The following is a 21,351-nucleotide window of genomic DNA, read 5'->3' as shown; positions in this document are numbered from 1 at the left end:
AACATACTCAACCGTTTTCTAGGGGGGAGGTCTCTCAGCTTTGGCCCCAAGCAATTACCTGCTTCTTCCACCCTGTTGCAATGTCCCTGTTCAAAGACTAAATGTCAGTGATATGGTGTACTGATGCTAACCTTGATATCAGTGTGAATGTAGTAAAGGAAATTGTACATGAGTCGAGTTTTGACTCAACCTGATGATTTCTTGCGTGATTCTTGTTGTGTTCCTCCTCATGGCATCTCTGATCTCGATCTCTGCGCCCATGAACGCCCGCGGCGCCAAAACCGCTGTTTCACACCAGATTTAACTCGCAGCGCCTTTATCGACGGGATCTTGCATCTGTGGGATTTGTAATAGTACTCCTGATTAAGCGTCTCAGACGTACGTGTGATAATACGGAGCCAGCATGTTTTTTTGGGGAAAAGTGACGATACTGTATGTTGTGGGTTTTGCCTCCGGGCTGAGAACTGCCCATCTGAGCCAGTGTGTCACCAAACAGACTGTGAGTCGACGCATGACACAAACCAACAAACAGAAGAAGCACAAGTGCCATATTATACAGAGTAGATATCATAGGTAACGCAGATAAAGGGTGTTATCGTCAGATTGTCTGAAATTCACATTTACATTTGCAGCCAAAATATTCGACACTGTGGACAATGTCATGTTTGTTGTTCTAATATGGCCTGCAGTGCTAGTGTGAAGACTAAAATGTTTGTGTGTTTGTGTTTGTTAGAGAATTCTGCTGAGACACTTAAGGTCATCGGTCTTATCGGTGTCTTGATCTTCTTGAACTTCTTTTTTATTTTTTCAGTCAGAGTTTACTTCTGCTGCCAGGACTGGGCGGTTTCTGGGAACTGTGAGTTAAGCTTGCTAAATGCAACACACGACAGTTGAGTTACACAACTTACACAACTTCCAACACACTTAGTTTCACACACACAAAGCATCATCCCTATCCCTGACCTCAGGCTTACTTTTAAACATGTCTTCACCTTAAAATGTGGTCATTTACAATATGGGGACTTGTTTTTTCGTCCCCATAAGGTAAACAGATGTAGGGGCATACACACACACCTGTATTGCGACTGAGACTGATGTATTTGTGCTCATGCTTTTCTTGTAGATTATCATTATCATTTTCATTTAAAGGAATACTTCACCGATTTGCATTTCGCTTTGTATTACTAAAATAGGGGTAGTATTTTTGAAAAATTGTGCTTCCCAACCTCGAGAAATAGCTCCATTCCTTTTTTTGTTACGTGCCTACCAGTTGGTCTGAGCCTTGGTCCGAGGCTTGAAACTGCTAACGCTAATTCCGTACTTTTTAAACCCAGGACTTCATTCCCAGAATGTAAACAGTGTCCGCTATCTTTGCTAACAGCTAGGCTAACAAGCCAAGTAGTTGATTTATTTGCTTATATATCAGTTATCAGTATATATTTATATATATGTATAAATATGTATATATATGTAGATATATATGTGTATGTATATATACTGTATATGTGTGTATATATGTGTATACTGTATATATTTGTAAATATATATACGTATATGTGTATATATGTATATTTGTATAGATATACGTATATATATATATATATATATGTGTCCAAATCATTTCATAATAAAAGTGGCATTCTGAGATAATCCATATGCTGCCACTGAATATGGATATTTTAATCTTAAAAATATAGAGCTTCAAACAGATTTTCTCTTCATTTTCACTCACCAGCAGTGTCACTACAGTAACAGTACATCACAACTCTTACTGACTGCGTATCACAGCTACAAACAGAAGTTAAATGTCTGAATGGGGGTTTCGACGAATGTGATAATTGCAGACGGCGGCGAGAAGAATGTAACTCCTCCGAATCGTTTGTGCCATTTAATGAGTATTTTTGTTTTCGCCAGTCTGACACGTCCTGTGATGTATCGTTTCATGGTTGTCTTGCAATGTATCAATTATAACTGGATTGTCACGGGCCATGTGTCGCTTATCGTAACGTGAGAGTGTGTGTGTGTGAATTCCTCCCCGATTTCCAAACGATTAAATTAAAGGACACTTTGACTTACAGGCATGTTGTGTTTTAAATAAATCCAAACACTCTCATTGCCTCTCCCGCTTTGCTGCATGCAGATACATGCCGCTGCCATCTCCCCTCCCAAACTGCCCTTTGTTGGCATTGATTTTTGTTAAAATAATGAGGCTCCATGGCACTGGAAGGTCAGGTTTCTGCTGCAACAGAGCTGTCTGGCGATGCTTTGCTGCTGCTGTTGCTGCCACTGCATCCCATTATACCACACTGGCATCTGAGGGATCGCTGGAAACCAGAGATTTAAAAGAATGCACTTGGTGCACCCACCATCAGAATCATCAAAGAGGAGGGCTGAGGTTTTCCGTCAGAATTTAGCCCATGGAGTGAGTGAGTGTGTGTCGCGCTAAATTATGCACTTAGACGGACTGAGGCTGTGGTTGCCACTCCCTGAATTTTGAGTATTGATGCAGCACCTTACACATGCATGTATCATGTTTGTCTGGCCCCCTCACAACAACAGTCTGTTGGTGGGTGTTGGCTCTGTTGTTATCAGACACTGATGGCTGGGTGTGTGGCGTGTGTCTGCACCCGGGGAGACCCACCCCCCCGAGCACAATCTAATGAATGGAACATCATCTCGTCAATCATGTGCTTTGTTTTGTTCTCTCTCTCTCTCGCTCTCTCTTGTCTGTTTGAACTCAGAGACATGGATCATCTGGAATAAGGGATGAGGTTTTTACCCATCAGCACTCCTTTTTGTGGCCTTTTTTTGTTCCATCATTTGTTTTGCAGCATGGCATTTTTTTTTCTGCTGTGCCTTTTCCCTTGGAAGCAATTCAGTGTTGTTCTTCAATGCAGCTACTAAATCAGCATTTTCCAGCAGCAGGAGTTTTAAATAAGAGCTTGCATTTATTCAAATAAAGTCTTCTCACATTAAACTGCAGCTGTGAAGCCAGATTGATAACTTGATAACTACAACTGCACATCTTGGCACGCCTTTAAACTTATCTAAGTGGAATTCATCAGCTTCACGGTGACTGTGCTCTTTCCGTCTGTGAAAATAATAAAAATGTGCATATCAAACAACAGTCGTGATCCACTCTAAACATCCTCATCTGCCAGTGCTTACCAAAGACAGGGAGAGATTTGTGCTCAGTCTGTCCGCACTTGCCAACAATGATTAAAGAGGAACTTACTTGAGAGATAGTAAAGCTGTGGTCAGTGTTTGTCTTTGGTTTTTTTCCTCCTCAGCAGTGGCCGTGCTTGAGAAATGTCAGTTAAACTATGACTCAAACTGGCAACACATAAACCTCCCCTGACTAGACAAGAATTTACATAATGTTATGAAACCTCTCTCTTTCTTTCTTTTTTGAAGAGTTTGATAAACATGTAAGAACATGCTGTAAAAGTAAAATTACTGTATGTACTTTTCAGGCATTCTGTTTTCCACATTATTGTAAAAGTGGTATCACGAAAACATCTCGATGGAATCCGTTGTTTTTGGCACCAATGTTCACTTGGACTCGCAGATAACTCCTATGATTTAGTTGACCAAAGGTCATCAGTCAGTATGACCATATAAAGCATGTTTTTGGCCTCTTGAAAATAGAATTTCTTTAACAAAAAAAAAAAGATTAAGGCATACAACCAGGGGGTGGGAAACCTAGTTACTCTTTAGGATGGCATCAACCCGATTCTTTAAATGATGATGAGGTTTAATCTTTAAGTTACACATTACAGCTGAAACAATGAATCGATTAACCTATTATTAATCGAGTTACTGAATTAACTGAAAACGGTTTGAAGCTTTTTTCATGATTAAAACGAGATGGTTTAAGCTTCTTAAATGTGAGTATTTTCTTCATTTCTTTGCTCTAGATAACAAAGAGATCATTAAAAGTGAATCATTTTAGTTTGTGGACTCACGATCCACATTTCTTTTAAGGTTTTCTGATATTTTATGGACCAAGCGATTAATCGATTGATCGAGAAAATAATTGACAGATTAATCGATTATGAAAATAATTGTTAATTGCAGCTCCAGACACAACCAACATGGACTGGGATGTTTCCTTTTTTTATGCCAAATCCTTTTTTTTTGCAATTCAATTCAGTTTTTTTGCAATTTGCAAGTCTTTCTGTCACTCTACATTACTTTTACTCTACTGTGATTCATATGTGTGTAGTATTAGCAGAGATATTTGCAGAGCATCCCCCTTATAAAGACATCAAATAACATCCATCCATTTTCTGAACTGTGGCTTAACCAGCTTTATTAACTGATGACCAGGCTGCAGACGAACCGTTTAGTCCAGAATCAAAGAAGAAACACACGAGTATGACATTCATCGTCATCTCTGTGTTTCTAAATCAGTTCTGTTCCCTTTTTTTTTTTTTTTCCCATAACTCACCATATTGTCTGAGCAATTCATCCTTTTATATTTGGCCTGGGTGCTCCCAATGTCCTCCCAAACGGTTTCACAGCTGGAGTCGGCTCTTCCTCAACATGCAGCAAGGAGGTTGTGGCATTAAAAAAGGAGCATGTGTTCGTTATTTATGTATTTATTTTTTAGACCCTGACCCTGACTGATCAGTCCTGGGTTTTTGAAGGCAAGTTAAGGTGGAAAAGTGGTCAAGGGGTGGTGCTCACATGACGCCGTGGTGTGAAACTAACGCGCAATCAGATACAATCTGTAAATCTTGTGTGTCCAATCTGCCTAATAATCATCTAAGAGGATGAAACAGCCATGTCATCTTTGTTCACTTCAGCACAGCGAGGATGCCATTTTCCTCTCTTCCTGCGAAGCGTCAGTACTAACAGCTCTCCTCATTGCCTCTTTAACCCACCCCGGCTCCAGCTACCATCTCCTCTATCCAGTAATGTCACTGAGTGAGAGCTCCCAACCCCCTCTTACCACACATGCAAATGGACTCCACTATGTGGCCTCCTGGGACACACTGTTGCTTTAAAGAGCCACTGCCCCAGCAGATGCATGGAGGAAAACAAATAATGCATGTGTATACTTAAAGCTTTAGCGGGGAGGGTCGTTGGAAAGATAGTTTGTTTGTTCAGTCTCATCCCCAGGTCGTTTAATAACAACATTTAATGTTAAAAGCTCTCTGTCTTGAGCCCCTCCCAACTGTTGAGCGTTGATATATGCACACACTTAATGTGACAGATTACCTGGGTGGGAATGAGCAAACCTGATACTAATACCTAATTCCCTCTGTGTTAAAAAAACCCTGTGTAATTCCAGGTTCAAATGTTTGTTTGTATGCCAGTGGGAATGTGTTTAATTCAATCAATCTTGGGTCAAATGACTCTGGGATACACACGTGTTTTTATCAGCTTCGGCTTTGATCGACGTCAGTGGGAACGTTCGCCTTTGTCTGCTTTGTGTTTGCCAGTGGCGTTAACGCTAGGATGCATATTTATCTTCCTAAAGCCTTAAGTAAATGATGCAAAATAGTAGTTTTTCATCCTCTGACTCATTTTGTATCCAGCACATCCATGACGTCACAATTCACGCACATTACCCAAGGATTTTTTGTGTGAAAGAAGCATCATGTCCTCAGAATCAAAGGATGAGATATCGGATAGGAAAATTCTTTATTTTCCAACTGTCTTTGTGTTTGTTTGTTTGTTTATAGGTTGTTTTGCAGCACAGGCAGTTGTTGACGATGCAGAAATAGCGATGTAGAAGAGCAGCTAAAAGGCAGAATGCATTTTTTTAGTTATCTGATTTCTTTGTTAGACGGTCTAATTATCCTTTTTAAACTCTCATTACTCATCTTCTGATGCTTTATCCTCCACATGAGGGTCGGAGTACGGCGCTGGTGCCAACCCCAGCTGACATGGGGGGGGGGGAGACGGGGTACAATCTGGACAGGTCGCCAGTCTATCACAGGTTCACATAGAGATAAAAAACCATTAACTCTCACACCTACAGTAAGGTCAATTGAGTGTCCAACATGTTTTTGAACTGTGGGAAGAAACTGAAGAACCTGGAGCAAACCCTCATTCTTTTTTCACCTTTTTTAATCCTATATACGGGCTCCTGTATCGCCTGAATTTCCCCCACAGGGATCAATAAAAGATCTTAATCTTAAAGAGTGCCCTCTCTATCTGTTGACTTCTCTGTGATTAGTCTCCAGTCATGCTCCAGATGGCCATAGAGTTCAGAGGAGGTGCAGAAGTCCTTTTCGCTCTCAGATGTGTGCTGAAAGGTTATACGTGGAATTATCGATCCATAGTGCCAAAAATATGCTTGCATATACCCCCATCTTTAATATCCTCCCCGTGTACCTTTGCAGCGCTTTATTCAGGTTGCACAGGTAGATACGAGATGCCCTTTTTCAAGGTCAAAGCTGTTGGCCCTGCGGGGGATCAAACCTTCATAAGTCATAAGATGACCTCATGCAGAGCCTTGACTTATCAGAGGTTAATTTGCAGAGTAGCCATGTCAGCTCAGAGGCAATATTTTTAAAGCACAATCTCTTATGAAACCATTAAGGAAATTGCTTCTTCATTTTTTTCTTCTCCCTTTCTTTTACTCAAATTGAAGTCAGGTGGACTGCGTTAGTTGATTATCTTTGATGTAATATTTTAGGGGACAATTGCAACTACGATGAAAGGCGCGCGACAAAAAAAATGTCTTGAGAAAATTCAGACGCCTCCTGTTTGCTCCACGTGTCCATTAGACATGCTTTCGATTCAATAGGTCAGGGTTTTTTTTCTATTTTTATATCTCATTTCAGATTAGATTATCATATGTCCTCGTCTAATTCTGGCCAGGCTGAGAGGAAATGAGCATCCCACAAAGACGTTCTTGTTCTTTAGTGATTCGGTCGGTTTCTAATTTAAGCCTCAGCAGCCAGCTTCTATTAGATTATGGTCACAGAGCAGATGAGACAGTAGGTGATGTATTACGGGGCATAATTGGAAGATTGCTCATGAACTTAGGGGCTCTTTGACCCAGAAAAGCCATATGTCGTTCACCAGCCAGAGAGGTCTTTTAATGCATTGCTCGTCTGATGTTTGTTTTGAGCTGAAGAATGTCGTGGGAAGAACTTTGTCTCTTTTAAGCCCCGCATTTGATTTCAGATCAATTGTGAGTGAAAACTGGGAAAAAATGTAACAATTAAAGTACATTTTCTCGTTGTATCACCGTTAACTATATGATAGATAAATAATTCAATCTCACCACCGCCTTGTATCAAGTGTCACGGCGCATTAGCAGTGGATTCGCTGGTTTTATTTTCTGCTCTTTCCTCCGTGTTGTGGTTGCACCCACTGGTGACATATATCATCAGACCCATTAGTGTCAGTGATGAGCCATGCAGGCTCTTCCATCAGCAGGCCAGGCCAGTCGTCTTTCATCCCGTACAGCGCCATGTCATAAGCAGTAGTTCATCAGAAAATTGTTTACAGCACACCGGAATAATAACCGTGCACACGTACGTACACACATGATGATTAATGATTCAAATGAACACGATTGTGTTTTTAGCCTGTTTTCCTTTTTTCAACTCGTGAGGTGCTTCAGCTTGTGTGCTTTCCCATATGCGCTGGCATAGTGGAGGAACTGACGTCCTGCGATGAATCAATATATCTACCCATGCTCGTGGGCCTAGTACTCACCACACACAGTGGATGAAAGCTTTTACAAAGCTTTTTGTGGAGAAATGAGATGATGCCTAAACAGCCTAGGGAGAGTGGAATCACTCAGAACAATAGTGTAATTGAGGATCACTGGGGCGGGGTGGATGGTGGGTGTTCTCCCCTGCCTGTGTGGCTTCGGGCCTGGGCATCTCACTGATGTCCACTGGCCTGAAGACCCCACAGCAAAGGCCCTATCCCCCCGCAGGCATGGATGTGACCTCATTTAGCTAACTGGCCTCCAGAATATCCCCTACTCACCAACCCCGCCCCCTCCCGCCCTCCACCCACTCAACATGCGTACACAAACGGTCACACACCACATTTGCGTGTTTGCTGTTTTCCGCCGAGGCTGCGGTCCTTCGACATGGTCAGCTCACACCGTGACTCACAGAATGCTGCCCTCTTCTCAGAAGGCCGATTGACCCAGAGCATGCTTTGTAAAGGTCCAATAAAGGAGGATGATGTAGGAGGGGGAGGGAAACTGTGTGCATCAGGGAGGGAAAAGGAGCAGTGGGAAGATATCATTTACATTACAGGACCTCTCAAACTTCTTGGTAACTTCAGGGCCACTGCTGAGGAGCACCTTCTTGAATAAATAAACCAAAAAAAATGAATAACAAGGAAAATTAATGTCAGCTGTAGAGACCAAAATAAAAAATTGCTTCTGGGATACGGGGAGATCAAGTTGTTTTTGGAAAATGTGCCCATTTCTAACTGCTTGCCGATGTTTTGCTTCCCTAATCTAATCTGATGTCAGCGTAGTATTCAAATTTAACTCGTTGAATTGATCGGTTTAAACTTAATATATTTACTCTTGTGAATTATTATTATGTCATTAACAAACATCACTACTATTACTACTACTACTACTGCTGCTGCTGCTACTATGATGATGATTATAATGATACAAATTTGTTTTGGTAGTGCTCTGAGCCTTATACTTAAAGGGAATGGCTGATTTGAATTAGAGCTGAAAAAGAAAATTTACAATAAATCAAATCAATGTTCAGATCGTTTAATGTAAAGTATTTCACTGGTACCAGCTTCAAAAAATGAGAAGATTTGCTGTCTTTTCTTTTTGACGAAAGAAACAGTTAATGAGAGGTTGACGATAAAAACTGTGATTTAAAGCTTCATTTAATGTTAATCTCTGAATTTATGTTACAGTGATTAGATTCAGCAAAGGATGAGTTGTTGGGTTTTGTTTTTTTTTCCCTTTCTTCCATCAGCTAGTTTTGCACACAGCACTGTGGGTCGATGGATCAGTGGGCCGCCCACCCAGTCCTCCTACAGCTCAGTGTGCACCCCCTCATTATGGCCTCCTGCCCAGTCTGTGTGCAGTATCCTCATCGAAGATTTCTCTTTTGTGGTCTTTAAATGCAGATATTGTGGATACGCAATGCATCTCATGTGTTTTATTTTCTTCTGTTTACTTGCTGCATATTTTATAATTGTTATGTTTTTTTTTAATGTTTTACTTTTCTGCTCGTTTACTCCAGTTTTCCTCCTCGCTGCATGTTGTGCAACTGTAACAAAGCACTTTCCCTGCAGGATCGATAAGATTTTTTTTGGAGACTGTAGGTGCATGCTGTCCTCTGTGCAGACCTACTGAGCCAAACAATGGTCAGCTCAATAATATCAAACAAAGCTCATTGTCCCTAGTCACAGAGGATGAGTTGAATCACGTGATCTTGGACTACTCAAACCCTGCAGCCCAAAAAAAAAAAAGCAAAAGGATACTGTTTTCTCTCCTCCCCCTGAGACAGATCCATCCTTTCTATTGATCAGAGAGCAGACTGAGAGCTACTGAATACAAGACTCCCTGCAAAGCAAGGTCACATAAAAAACCCCTTAGATGAATTACAAAACTCAGACTCTAAGGATTGTAACAGAAAAAGGAAAATGTGAAAAAAAGGGTTGAATCTTTTTACTTTTTACTTTTTGTAGCAAAACGCGAAAATGAAAAGTAACCTTTTCTTTTTTACCAACAATCAATAACTCTGATTTCTCTCGTCTGCAGATGGCAGGTTACACCATATGCCACGTTCCGTCGGAGCAGATGTCACCGGCTCCATGGCTCCCCTGACTGTTGAACGCAAGTCTTCTGCCCCCATCCACTCCAGCCAGCCAGTCCTCTTCACCTTTGATGTGCCTGTGCGCCACTCACACCACGGTTCTTTATCCAACAGTGCGCCCCAGGACTACCTCCTCCTCCACCAGTGCATGAGCAGGAAGTCTGAGAGCGCAAGGTAAGGGTCACGACCCTCAGACGTCCTGTGTCAGTTTCCTGTTATCCGTAAATGCAGGTCAGCATACAGGTTGATGGCACTTCCTCAGCTTAGAAGCCTCCCCCCAAGGGTTAGAACTACTGTCTGTGTGACTTTTACACATCATTTCCTATCTTGGCTCCAAAGAAGGGACTGTTTGTTTACATCAAATGCACTCCTGAGTTTCCATTAACATTCACCTCACCCCCAGTTGCAGCCATAGACCACCCCCCAAGACTCAAAAGGCAGCTGTAATAATGATGCCATTCAGCAGATGGGCTGTACAGTAGATGATCAGTGAGGTTGAGGCTGCAATTCATCACTCCTATAGGTTTGGACTCACCCGGGATAGAATTGCCCTCTCAGCCGCACGATTTGCACATAAATCTGCTGCGCTGGACCTCGGTGCGACGCTGGCAATCAAACCTCACAGTCCATCTCATCAGCTTCATGCAGATATATCTGTCAGTCGCGCGCCGGCTTGTGTCGCATGCCGCCGCTAATTAAGACTGGCGTCTGGTGGCCGGGTATGATTTACTTCGGAATGAAAATTGCTCCAGTGACCAATGGTGTGAATTAATCTACGTGAAAAGCCGGGCACTCACTCACTCGTGTCACAGCAGAGTGATGAGCAAAAATCACTGATTGATTATTGAGATCCTGAGGAGACAGCAAAATGCTATGTCAATATTAATCGTGTTACTTTGATGCATTATTCATGTAGAACCCTTACATTTATAATCGAGACACATTAGAAGTCTTCGGGGTCGCTAATGCATATGCACACGGTCTCGGGAGCGATTAGCACAGACGTGAAGAAATGACTCATTGATTATATTGTATCTAGCAGCTAAGTTGGCTCATTGCTCAGCTAACTGGCCAGAAATGTCTGAGCCGTAGCTTTGCTGTACTTCTGAAGGTCAAGGCCAGCGGAATAAATGAGGCGTGTCCCCGGAGGGTGCATGAACGAAGGAGGCTGACAAACAGTGAGAAAGTCACAGCAAACTCTCCATCCTAACCCCACTGCCCGTTAACATGCTGAAAACATGTAAACAAACCAGCTTTTCCAAGATGTAAACAGACTGAAATGGAATAGGTGTGCTCCGGCTGCTGCACAAAGGTGGTCAAGCTCTGGTGATGCAGTCAGCAGAAGTGCTCTGTTGTTTTTAATGTGCTGCGACCTTTAGAGGTGAAGTTTTCCCTGAAGTGCTACAGTGCCATCTAGTGGATATTTGGGTTTTTACACTAAAATGGCAAAACATGGTTAAATGCAAGTTGATGTGAAAAAATTATCCAGTTTTCTTCCCAGAAGTAAATTTCCCAGGAGCTTATGCAATTTAGCTATTTAAGCCCTGCTGTTTGTGGAGGTGAATTAAGACAATATGATGACTTTAGTCTTTGGATTTCCAGGGTTTTCCCCTTTTTTTCCTAAGTTAAAAGAATGTGAATATATAAGTTATTAAATATAGCAAAAAATAAATGACAATAAATGACTTTCCATAGTCTTTACAGTTGACATCTGTTTGCAACATTTAAATAATGTGGTTTATGTGACATATTGTGTGTCTGGGTTTCAGGAGTGCCAGTTTCTCCCAGTCCACACGAAGCAGCCTGTTTATGGGCAGCGACTCTGCCGTCCAGAAACTCTCTCACGGCTTTTCCCACTGTCTGAATGGCATGGGTGCCCAGCTGCATGGTTTCTACAGCCTGCCTAAACCAGGGAAGCACCAGTTACCGGGGCATGACGACTCCCAGGAGGCCTGTTACGTGCTCCCCCGGGGTTACAGCTCGGAGGCACCGGCGCACAGCGCTCTAGGTGACTCCGAGCTGGAGAACGAGGAGGTCTACACCTTCAAAACGCCATGCAACACCCTCGCCACCATGCACAACAACGAGCGCCCAACTGACAATTACGATCTCCCTACGACGCCTGGCTCCTTCTACCAGATCCCACGGACATTTGATAAGAATCACAATTCTTTGACACCCTCCAGCTCCGAGTCCTCCTGTGCCCCTCCTCCCAGGCCGCCTAAACCCAGCCAGGGGTCAGAGGGGCAGTGGGGGAGTCCCCAGTCAGTAGGAAGTCAGAACGGAGAGGTGACCTCTGCGGTTTCGGTTATCCCACGCAGGAATACTCTCCCTGCTGTTGAGAACATCAGGCTGCACAGAGGTACGCTGCATTCCTAATGTGTTCCTCCGGGCTGCACAGCCGTAACACACATCTTTTGAAAATTTCACCTGTTTCCTGTTTTCAAATGCAACCCTGACTCGATCGCTCCGTCCCCTCACGGCGCTGCAGCGACTCTGCACTTCCTTTTTCCTCCCCCCCCACTTTCCCCCCCTCACTCTTTCCCTCTTCCGCTATCTCTCGTTTTACTGACTTCACACCAGCAGCTGAGCAGAGACAAAGGGGGCCAGTCTACCACACACTGTTCTGTTGAGACACTAATGAAATTCAAGCCCATACAGCCTTCTCCAGAATGTTTGGTTCCAGGCTGATGAGCAATAAAAAAAACACTCGGCTGACACAATGCACTGCCTCTTAGTTTCCGATGTTCGCTGCTTTGCAAAGTCCACGCTCAGGCCTCGTATAGCCAAAGGCAAGAATTGACTTGTGACCCTTGTTAGTGAGGGTACAGGCTGTTCACACACCTGTGCTGCGAGAGCTAATTATAACGCAGTGAAGCATTTAATTAAACGTCACTCATGTTCTGTTTGTTCTATTAGAAACGGGATTTTATGCACTGAAATGGCATTTTTGTCCAAATCGGCTCCTGTGGCAGTGATCATTGTACAATATCTGACTTTTTCCACTTGAGGAGCTTCTTTTTTCTTTTTTCTCTTAAAGTTTATAGCGGTGGTAAATATTTATTCCTTTCGTTGCCTCTTTCCACGCAGGCTCCTCCTTTGAAACTAACAGCCATCATCGTCCCATCCATTTCAACAACTCAGGCCAGTCTGTGGAGTCTGTCAATGACGGTTTCAGCTCCTACTTGGTGAGTCACCGTCTCCCTTTTACTGCACCCGGCTCCCAAATAGATAGTGTGAAATCATACACTGCATGGATAGACAGTTCATCCCAACTATATTTACTCTTGTTGAGTATTGCGGTTTTTCCCTGTGTTGTCGAGCTGTGAGAGTTTTTTACGACACATGTGCCCCACTGTGTCTTTCTGACAACAGAGAACCAAAGCCCCTCTGACTCGCTCAGACAGCGGCAACTCAGATGACAACTATGTGCCCATGAATCCTGGCTCCTCACCACTCAGCGCTGCCCTGGCTGACAGTCCTAAGAATATCTACATCCCCATGAGCCCGGGGCCACATCACTTTGATTTCCCAGGATTCTCCGCAACTCTACCTGCCCGCAAGGGGAGCAGCGCCTCCCTGTGTCACAGGCCCAGTCGTCTCAGTGATGTCACACCTCCTCCCATCAACCGCAACCTCAAGCCTAACAGGAAATGTAAGTTTTTTGGGGCAGCAGAATTGTCACTTGACTTAAAGAGTGAGTTGTAATGTTGTGAAATCTTTATTTTTGGCCTTTTAGGGTGGCACAGTTTCACAGTGGTTAGCACAGGTGCCTCACAGCCTGAAGGCCACTGTTGTGTGTGTGTGTGTGTGCGCGTGTGTGAGTGTGTGTGGGCGTGTGTTTGTGTGTGTGTGTAGGGTTTCTCCCGCAGTCCAAAGATATTCAGATTGGGGTTAAATCAACTGGAAACTTTCTTTGTTGCTTAAAATGAACTGTAGGTGTGAACATGTGTGCAGATGATTGTCTCCGTATGTTAGACCTGCAATAGGCTGGGGATTTGCCCAAGGTGTTCCCCTCTTAAAATATCCTGTTAACTCCACCTAAAGGCACAAACTGGGTTTTATTAACACATTACTGAAGTTGTATTTCATTTTATCAAGCATATATCTATTGGAAATGGACCCCTGAGCCACAGCGGCCACATCCAGAGTTCTCCTAGTTCTGGTCCCGAGCCTGGATAAAAAGATTTTATTTTAAATTACTTGATGATTTGTCAACCTTAAAATGTGAGTCCTCACATAAAAAGTTCAGGAAACATCTACATCACCTATTCTATAGATAAATGGATAGATGGATTCTTGCCCCTGCGTCCCCTCGACAGTGTGCATTGTTGATTGTTTTATAAAGACAATAATATTTTTGTGTTTTGTGCGCCTGTGCTTGTTTTTCCCCGCAGCGAAGCCAACACCTCTTGATTTGAAGAACAATGGGATTATTGACGAGCTGCCATTTAAGAGTCCAGTCACCATGTCCTGGATCCGTCCCATGTGAGTCCCATATCAGTCATTCAAGCCAGATTAACACACACACACGTGGTTTGACGGCACACACTGGTGCTGTATTTTGTTTCTGCCTGAGGTCAGAAGGTAGAAGCACTCACAGTCCTGCTTGTTTTGCTCCAGGCCTGCTATGAACTCCATGTCCTCGCAGCATTGTCGACCCATCTCCACACAAAGCATCACCAGCACCGACTCTGCAGACAGTGAGGAGAATTATGTGGCTATGGTGAGTTCTAATAGCTGGAGGGGAGATCAGGAGAGCACATTGTGCTCTTTGTTTTAATGAGTCACTTGTTTGCATGCTACGCCAACTCCCTGCACCCTGTGTGAGTAAATCCTCCCTCCTGTCTCCATTAGCAGAACCCAGCGTCTACCTCTCCAGCTATGAGTGGCACCAGCAGCCCAGCCCAGAGAAAGTGTGGTAACGTGGACTACCTAGCACTGGACTTCCAGCCTGGCTCACCCAGCCCACACAGAAAAGTAAACCGATGATTTTTCTTGGCTTAAATCTTGAGGGAAAATAGTTGATTGTTGGGTTTCATTTGCAGATGAATAATATCATATTTTGGGATTGTCATGTCAGTCTCTGTCTCATCAGATGAGCACAGATGGACACACTGGTTTCATACGTGACAAATGATCCAAGGCAACGTCTGTATTGTGTTCACTGCCTGACTGTCTTTTAGACTTAAAGTAATACTTCACCGATTTGCATTTAGCTTTATTTTACTAGAATAGGGAAAGTATCTTTGAAAAATTGTGCTTGGCACGTGCCCACCAGTGACACTTGGTTCTGTTAGCGTACCTGTGCAGTTTCAAGGCTTTGACCAAGTGTCACTGGTGGGCACGTGTCAAAAAAAAAAAAAGAATAAAGATATATTTCGATTCTAGTAAAACAAAATGGCTACTAATGATAAATGCAAATTGGCTAAGTATTCCTTTAAATTTTATCAGCTTTTTTACGCCTTCACATCTATAACACTCACTTTTGACTTAGAAATGTATAAATGATGCCACGTACAGTACAAATGCTGTTTCACAGCTCCAAAAACTGAGATGTTTGAAAATGCTGCTGCTGCTGGCTCTGTTTTCATTTTGATGACTCCAGGGCTGCATTTCAGCAATAAAACAACAACAGAGACCTTTAGAAATGATTCTGCCGTTACTGGCTTTCACTTCTCTATTGGTTTTTCTTATCTGCTGCAACTCAGCTCATCTGTGCTGTGTAAGAAATCCTTGTTAGTTTTCACTCTTCACTACTGTTCAACCACAGTGGAGAGAATCAACGTCCTGTTTACAATGGCATCTGCTTTCCAGGTGTACATTTTAGATTAAACTCATCTTAAATTAATTTATGGAATCATTAATCCATAGTATTCAAAACAAACCCTGCCGACTGTACCTTTAATTTGCTGCAGCACTTTTCTTTTTCCCCTCACCATGCGCCGCACCTTCAGGCCAGACTCACACTCACTGCCTTATTTCTCATTCCACAGCCGTCCACGTCCTCCGTGACCTCTGACGAGAAGGTGGACTACGTGCAGGTGGACAAGGAGAAGACCCAGGCGCTGCAGAGCACCATGCAGGAGTGGACCGACGTGCGGCAGTCAACAGAAACAGCCAAGGGGGTCAAGTCCTGACACTGACCTGTACAAAAATAAAATGTTTCCAATCTTAACTATTATTACCATGAATACCGGTCGGGCTTGTTTAAGCCCGAGACTATTGGACAAAAAGCCATTAATTATCCTGCGCCTCTTCTCTGTGATGGTTACTACTGCGGCGCACTGTTAACGTACAGAATATCAGGCCGTGTAGGTGAAGCACGCCGAGCCGAACCCCGAGCTCTTCACACAGACTGTTATGTGACAGTGTATGGACATTAACGTGTACGTATATCATCCTTACTTATCAATCAGTCCTTTTATAAATTACAGGTTGTTCATCAAAGCTGGGCCACCACCCTCACCCCCCCACCCTCCCATCCCCCTTTTGCAACTGTTTTTTCGGAGTTTAGCAGGTAATTTTACTCAATCGCTGCTGTTTAACACGGTAACTGGTCGATAACCATTTCAATATACTGTAATAGTGCGCTTGCTGGTCTCAGGAATGCCAGGATGCACTCCAGTTTTTGGCATGCAGGCACTCTCTCTCTCTCTCTCTCTCTCTCTCTCTCTCTCTCTCTCTCTCTCTCTCTCTCTCTCTCTCTCTCTCTCTCTCTCTCTCTCGCCACTTCAATCTATCATTTGTGCTGAGTCGTGCAGAAGCAGCAAGGAGATTATTTTCACCGCGGGCAATCATTTCAGCTTAGCAGTGCATGTCTGGTAAGAGGAGGAGGAGGAACAGTGTGTGTGTGTGTGTGTGTGTGTGTGTGGGGGGTTACAGCGATATAAAGAGTCCGTGTCAGAAGCTCTAATGATAACGGTGCATGACTGTTGCTTCACTTTCAGTTAAGTATGAGGCCCAAACATATTTAAAAGCTGTCAGGCTGGATGATGCAGGTACAAAGTCTGTAAATGTACAGAATGAAAAAAGAAAAAAACAAGAAATATCTTGTGTGTCTATGTAGGTTGAGATTTTAAAACATTTCATTTCAAACGTGCACTGACCGAGGCGATGATTGAGTCGGAGGAAAGTAAATATAAATATCTCCATTTCTCCGTCTTTTGCCTCCCTCTCGAGACCATAAATAAAATGCCCAAGTAGGAGGAGGAGAGTAGCATATTTATGTTTACCAGATTTCAACCAGTCGCTGATTTATGTCTCCGGGCGTTGATATACTATACCACACACACACACACACACACACACACTCCCCCTGCAGCTCCATCTCTGAAGAGTAATTGTTTCCTCTGTGTAAATTATTAATAGAACGACATATTTGCAGCACATCTCGTCGGCTGTTTGATGCACTTGTGTGAGACAGGGAAAAAAAGTGCACTGAGACGAAGATGAAGATTTGCCAGTGATCGTTTTGTTACAGTATGTAAAAACAACGGCGGGAGAGGATGTTGTCTCCACTCCCTGAACTCCTAACCTTGTGCGATTTGCCTTATATTTTCATTTCACTGAAGATTTTCAAAGTTTGCCTTGATGAAATTTCATTATTTGCCATATTATTCAAGGAAGAGCCATATTGTTGTTGTTGTTTTTTTAGGACAAATGAATGATGACGTTTGTAGTTCAACTTAAGTCCAGTATTTCATTGTGGGCTGGAACCACTGAAGGGTGAATCTGAGTCGCGTGGCCGCGCAGTGCACGATGATATTATTAATAATTTCATTAAGATTTTCTTCTTAATGTTTTTTCTACCATTTTTACTGCTTTTGTATTATTTTTATCGTTACTTTTTACGGATAGGTTGTAAGAACGTGGTATTCCTAAGAAACGGGGCAGGCTAAATGAAGCTGTTTTGTTTCTACATCTGTTTTATTTCTTTTAAAACTCCCATTTTTATTGTTTTTTTAATGATCTGTACATGAAACGGGGAGCATGGCAGTTTGAGTTGCACTGGCAAAGCCCTTCTGTGGGTGAACTGTGATTATAAATCACAAAAGAGCAGGAATCGAAAAGAGGAAAGAGAAGACTGAAGAAAAAAGCCTGTCTCCCTGTTAGACTCTGAAGTAAAATAGATGTGTAATTTATTATCTAGAGGGAGAGACTGCGACGTCGTGTGCAGAAGAGCTGTGTCTGTGTTGTAGTAGTTTGTGAATTGTAGTATGTTAAATGACAGCCTGACTGGGCGACACTGAAAACACTGCTCAGATCTACTGTCAGACTGTCACTGGGTTGACGTACTGTACTAGTAGACATCAGTTTGTTTGTTTTTTTTGTTTTTTTTAACCACTTTTATTGCTACTACTGTAAAGCGTTTTTGCCGATTGCTCGTGTTTTAATTTATTAATTTATTGTGCGTTGTTTTTGGGTTTTTTTGGACTTGATTATTGTAAAAAAGGAAAAAAAGAAAAAGACGAAAAACACAACAAGGAAACGTTCTCTCTACTAACACTGATGTATGCAAGCAAAACTGTCTTGATTTTGTAAAGCAATATGACCAATGATGCCAGTGTGATGATGATGATGATGATGATGATGATGTGGTACAGTTAACTTGGGATTCAAACGAATACAAGGTTTTCTTATTCCTGTATTATGGTAGATTTAAACTGTGGACGTAGAATAAATCAAGAAGAGAAAGACTGATGTTAAATTGCCCTCTTAAAATACTTCATCACTCACCCGCAGGTTTGGAATTGGTCCTGTCATGTGCTGGAGTTTAATATCTGCTGCCCCCTGTTGAGTAGGAGAGCAGCTGCATCCATTTGTGTGACATGACACGTTATTGGTGCTTTAGTTTAAGAATTCTGAGAAGTTCATAGTATATATTATGCTTAAAACTAAGGATTTCTTTACATATTTATTTACTGCTGCTGCATTTCAATGTATGACTGCTGTTTTCCTGTAGTGACCAATGACTAGCTCATCATCACTTCCCCAAAGCTGAAAATGACTAATCGCGTTCCTAGTCAACTTCCTTAAAAAGACTTTAATGACTAACTGACCAAATGGATAGGGCAGCTAAATAATAATGAAAAAAAGTAAAGTGAAAATAACCTTTCTTTACTTTAACCTTCCGTTCTCGTGGATAACAGTGACACTGATACCAGTGGCTGACCAAACAATGGGCAGTATTGACCGTGCACATATTGATCTGCTCCTGCGAGCAGCAGCGAAAAAAGAATCATCCTGGTGTCCGTCAGCGCCGCCCATGGGGACGAACCTCCAAATTTAATTTGTGTAGGTTCATGTTTCCGAGGCCTCGCATGTGCAACATATAGATTCAGGCAGAATTATACTGTACATACAGTACAGCAGCTTCTCTATTTACCAGAGGATTTAAATACCCTCCCTACAAAACATCCCAAAATGTCTGCAGAGCATTGTCAGTGCTGTGTTCACAATGACGATCAAAGATGAATAGTAACCAGGAAAGCTGCTCCTGTGGTTCTGTCTGACAGGTGGGTCTCAGTTCCATTTCCAGGTCACAGAGGTCGTCGGTGTGTGGTTAGAGATTGTGCCGTAACTGCAGAGTCAGCAGTTTTGAAAATGACCACAATGGCCGATCTTTCTTCGCCGTGTCAAAACACCTCAATTACATAATTGTTTTGATTATTTCTTTTTTTTTAAAAGTGAAGCACTAGAGGTTTTTGCACCACTGGACTGGAGTTGTTTCTCACTGTTGACATGATCGCCCCACTTACAGTGCTACACTTTCTTCCTGCTTTGCAAAAAAAACAACTTGCATCCACATTCTGACTGTCAGTGTGATTGTCTTCATTGTCTCTCTGTGGTTGTAGCCTAAATCTTCTTATGCACTGGCGGAACCACGCGTCTTCCTGGAGGGTAAGTCTGCGACACACGTGCAGCACGAGCCTGTTGTTCAATCATCATCAAGTCTGTGTCACTGAATTAGTGGGAGAACACGGGTATGAAAGGGAAGTCACCTTTTGTCACATTTTAGGGTGTCAGTGTGCACTCAGGTGGAGCTGTTTTTGTGGCATGTTTGGGATAAGTATATGTGTAAATCTACTGTATATAAGACGATCTTAAAAGATAATAATATAAGTTTTTTTTCCCTATGTTAATTATATCTTTAAGGCAAAATCTCACAGTGTAATCTCCTGTGGACAACAGTTATATAGTTTTAGGCTGTGCTGTGTTCAATTTAAATTGTTCAAATTACATGCATGTATCTATAGCTGTTCTTCTAGAGACAACATAGGCCAGCATACCAAACGGAAACAACTTTGTGACCTCTGTGACATATTCTACACTGAAGTTTAGAAGCGACGCAGTATTTGATGAAAGAAGAAAAAAGGTTTCCCTTATATTTACTGTATAATCCAAACAGGATGGAAAACTCTAAAATGATCATAAAACCCGAGGCCATTTGGCTACAAGATGCACTTCAGTGCCTGATCAACCCTGACCGAGCCTTCATCAGTTAAAGGTGTGTCATGATGCCTTTATTATTATTCATATAAGTCATTCACTTAATGAATTCATAATTAATGAAAAGAGTAAACGGTTGGTGTAGTGGTTTTCTGTGAGAAGACCCAGGTTCACGACCCGGTCAGAACAAGGGCCTCTGTGTGGGTTTTCTCCAGGTTGACCATAGGTGGATGGTTGTTTTTCTCTACGTGGACCTGTGATGGACTGGACTGTCAGCTAGACCGGTCTAGCTGTGTCAACTGTGTCAGCTAGGATTGGCACCCAAGTATAAGAAAGTGGTAAATGAATGCACCAGTAAATTCCCTCACTGATCAATCTTGTCATGACCATAGTCTCTATCAAATCAGTAAAGTAAAAGACCAGGTCTAATATTTAGGTTTTCCTTTTCCTGACATGATCCCTGTCATGCTTGACAACCTACATCACACTAGTGTGGAGAACCTTCGTGACACATTCACCATCTTGTCACAACTATTTGTATTTTATATTGCTGTTTATACTTTATTGATATAAACTGATTCTGCACATTATTGAAAAAACAACAACACATTTATGAAAAAATAAACGACGGGGAAACAAATTCAGCAAATTTGTTCACCACACTACAACATTTAAAAAAATGACAACATGACATAAAAGTTTTACAAAACACAACAATCCTGGGTTAATATTCTCCGATTAACACATTGTGACTATTATTATTGAGATTTACTGTAACATTATCACCTCATAACCAACATGAACACTACTTTGGAAATAACATGACATTACTGTGAGACTGTCTCCTCATTAGAAATTAAAATTGCGTTACAAATAAGCCTGCATCGGCAAAACTAATTCCATACTCTCTCCACTGTAAATGGATCTCCATACTCCACGTCACGACGAGAAGGTGACGAACCACGTGACTTCACCTCGTCCTGTGCACATGCAACATCCAGATCGAGTTTCCCATTTAAAAGCATTATAAATCGGATCGTCAGCAGAAGCCTCCGCAGTTCCCCCGTCGCGCCACCAGAGGGCGCGCTTGGCAGCAGCTTCCGTCCACAGCAGTGTCTCATGT

At 42.4% G+C, this 21,351-nt stretch overlaps 1 protein-coding gene across 3 annotated transcripts in view; it reads left to right on the top strand.

Annotated features, from left to right (window-relative positions):
• The window catches only part of gab2 (GRB2-associated binding protein 2), a 42,068-nt gene extending 23,595 nt beyond the window's left edge, over positions 1–18,473 (top strand). For 2 of the 3 annotated variants that reach the window (XM_044031739.1, XM_044031741.1), the window contains exons 3-10: positions 9,722–9,950; positions 11,546–12,138; positions 12,867–12,964; positions 13,152–13,431; positions 14,174–14,264; positions 14,400–14,502; positions 14,634–14,756; positions 15,773–18,473. In XM_044031739.1, coding sequence (XP_043887674.1) covers positions 9,722–9,950; positions 11,546–12,138; positions 12,867–12,964; positions 13,152–13,431; positions 14,174–14,264; positions 14,400–14,502; positions 14,634–14,756; positions 15,773–15,916 — 1,661 coding nt within the window. In that variant the 3' untranslated portion in view covers positions 15,917–18,473. The remainder of the gene's footprint in view (positions 1–9,721; positions 9,951–11,545; positions 12,139–12,866; positions 12,965–13,151; positions 13,432–14,173; positions 14,265–14,399; positions 14,503–14,633; positions 14,757–15,772) is intronic. The other variant, XM_044031740.1, reaches the window with a different exon arrangement.
• Positions 18,474–21,351: the final 2,878 nt, after the last annotated feature.

This window comes from Solea senegalensis, linkage group LG8, assembly GCF_019176455.1.
Source record: "Solea senegalensis isolate Sse05_10M linkage group LG8, IFAPA_SoseM_1, whole genome shotgun sequence".
Taxonomy (NCBI): Eukaryota; Metazoa; Chordata; class Actinopteri; order Pleuronectiformes; family Soleidae; genus Solea; species Solea senegalensis.
Note: the sequence above shows the minus strand (reverse complement) of the source record. Positions and strands in the feature narration are given on the sequence as shown.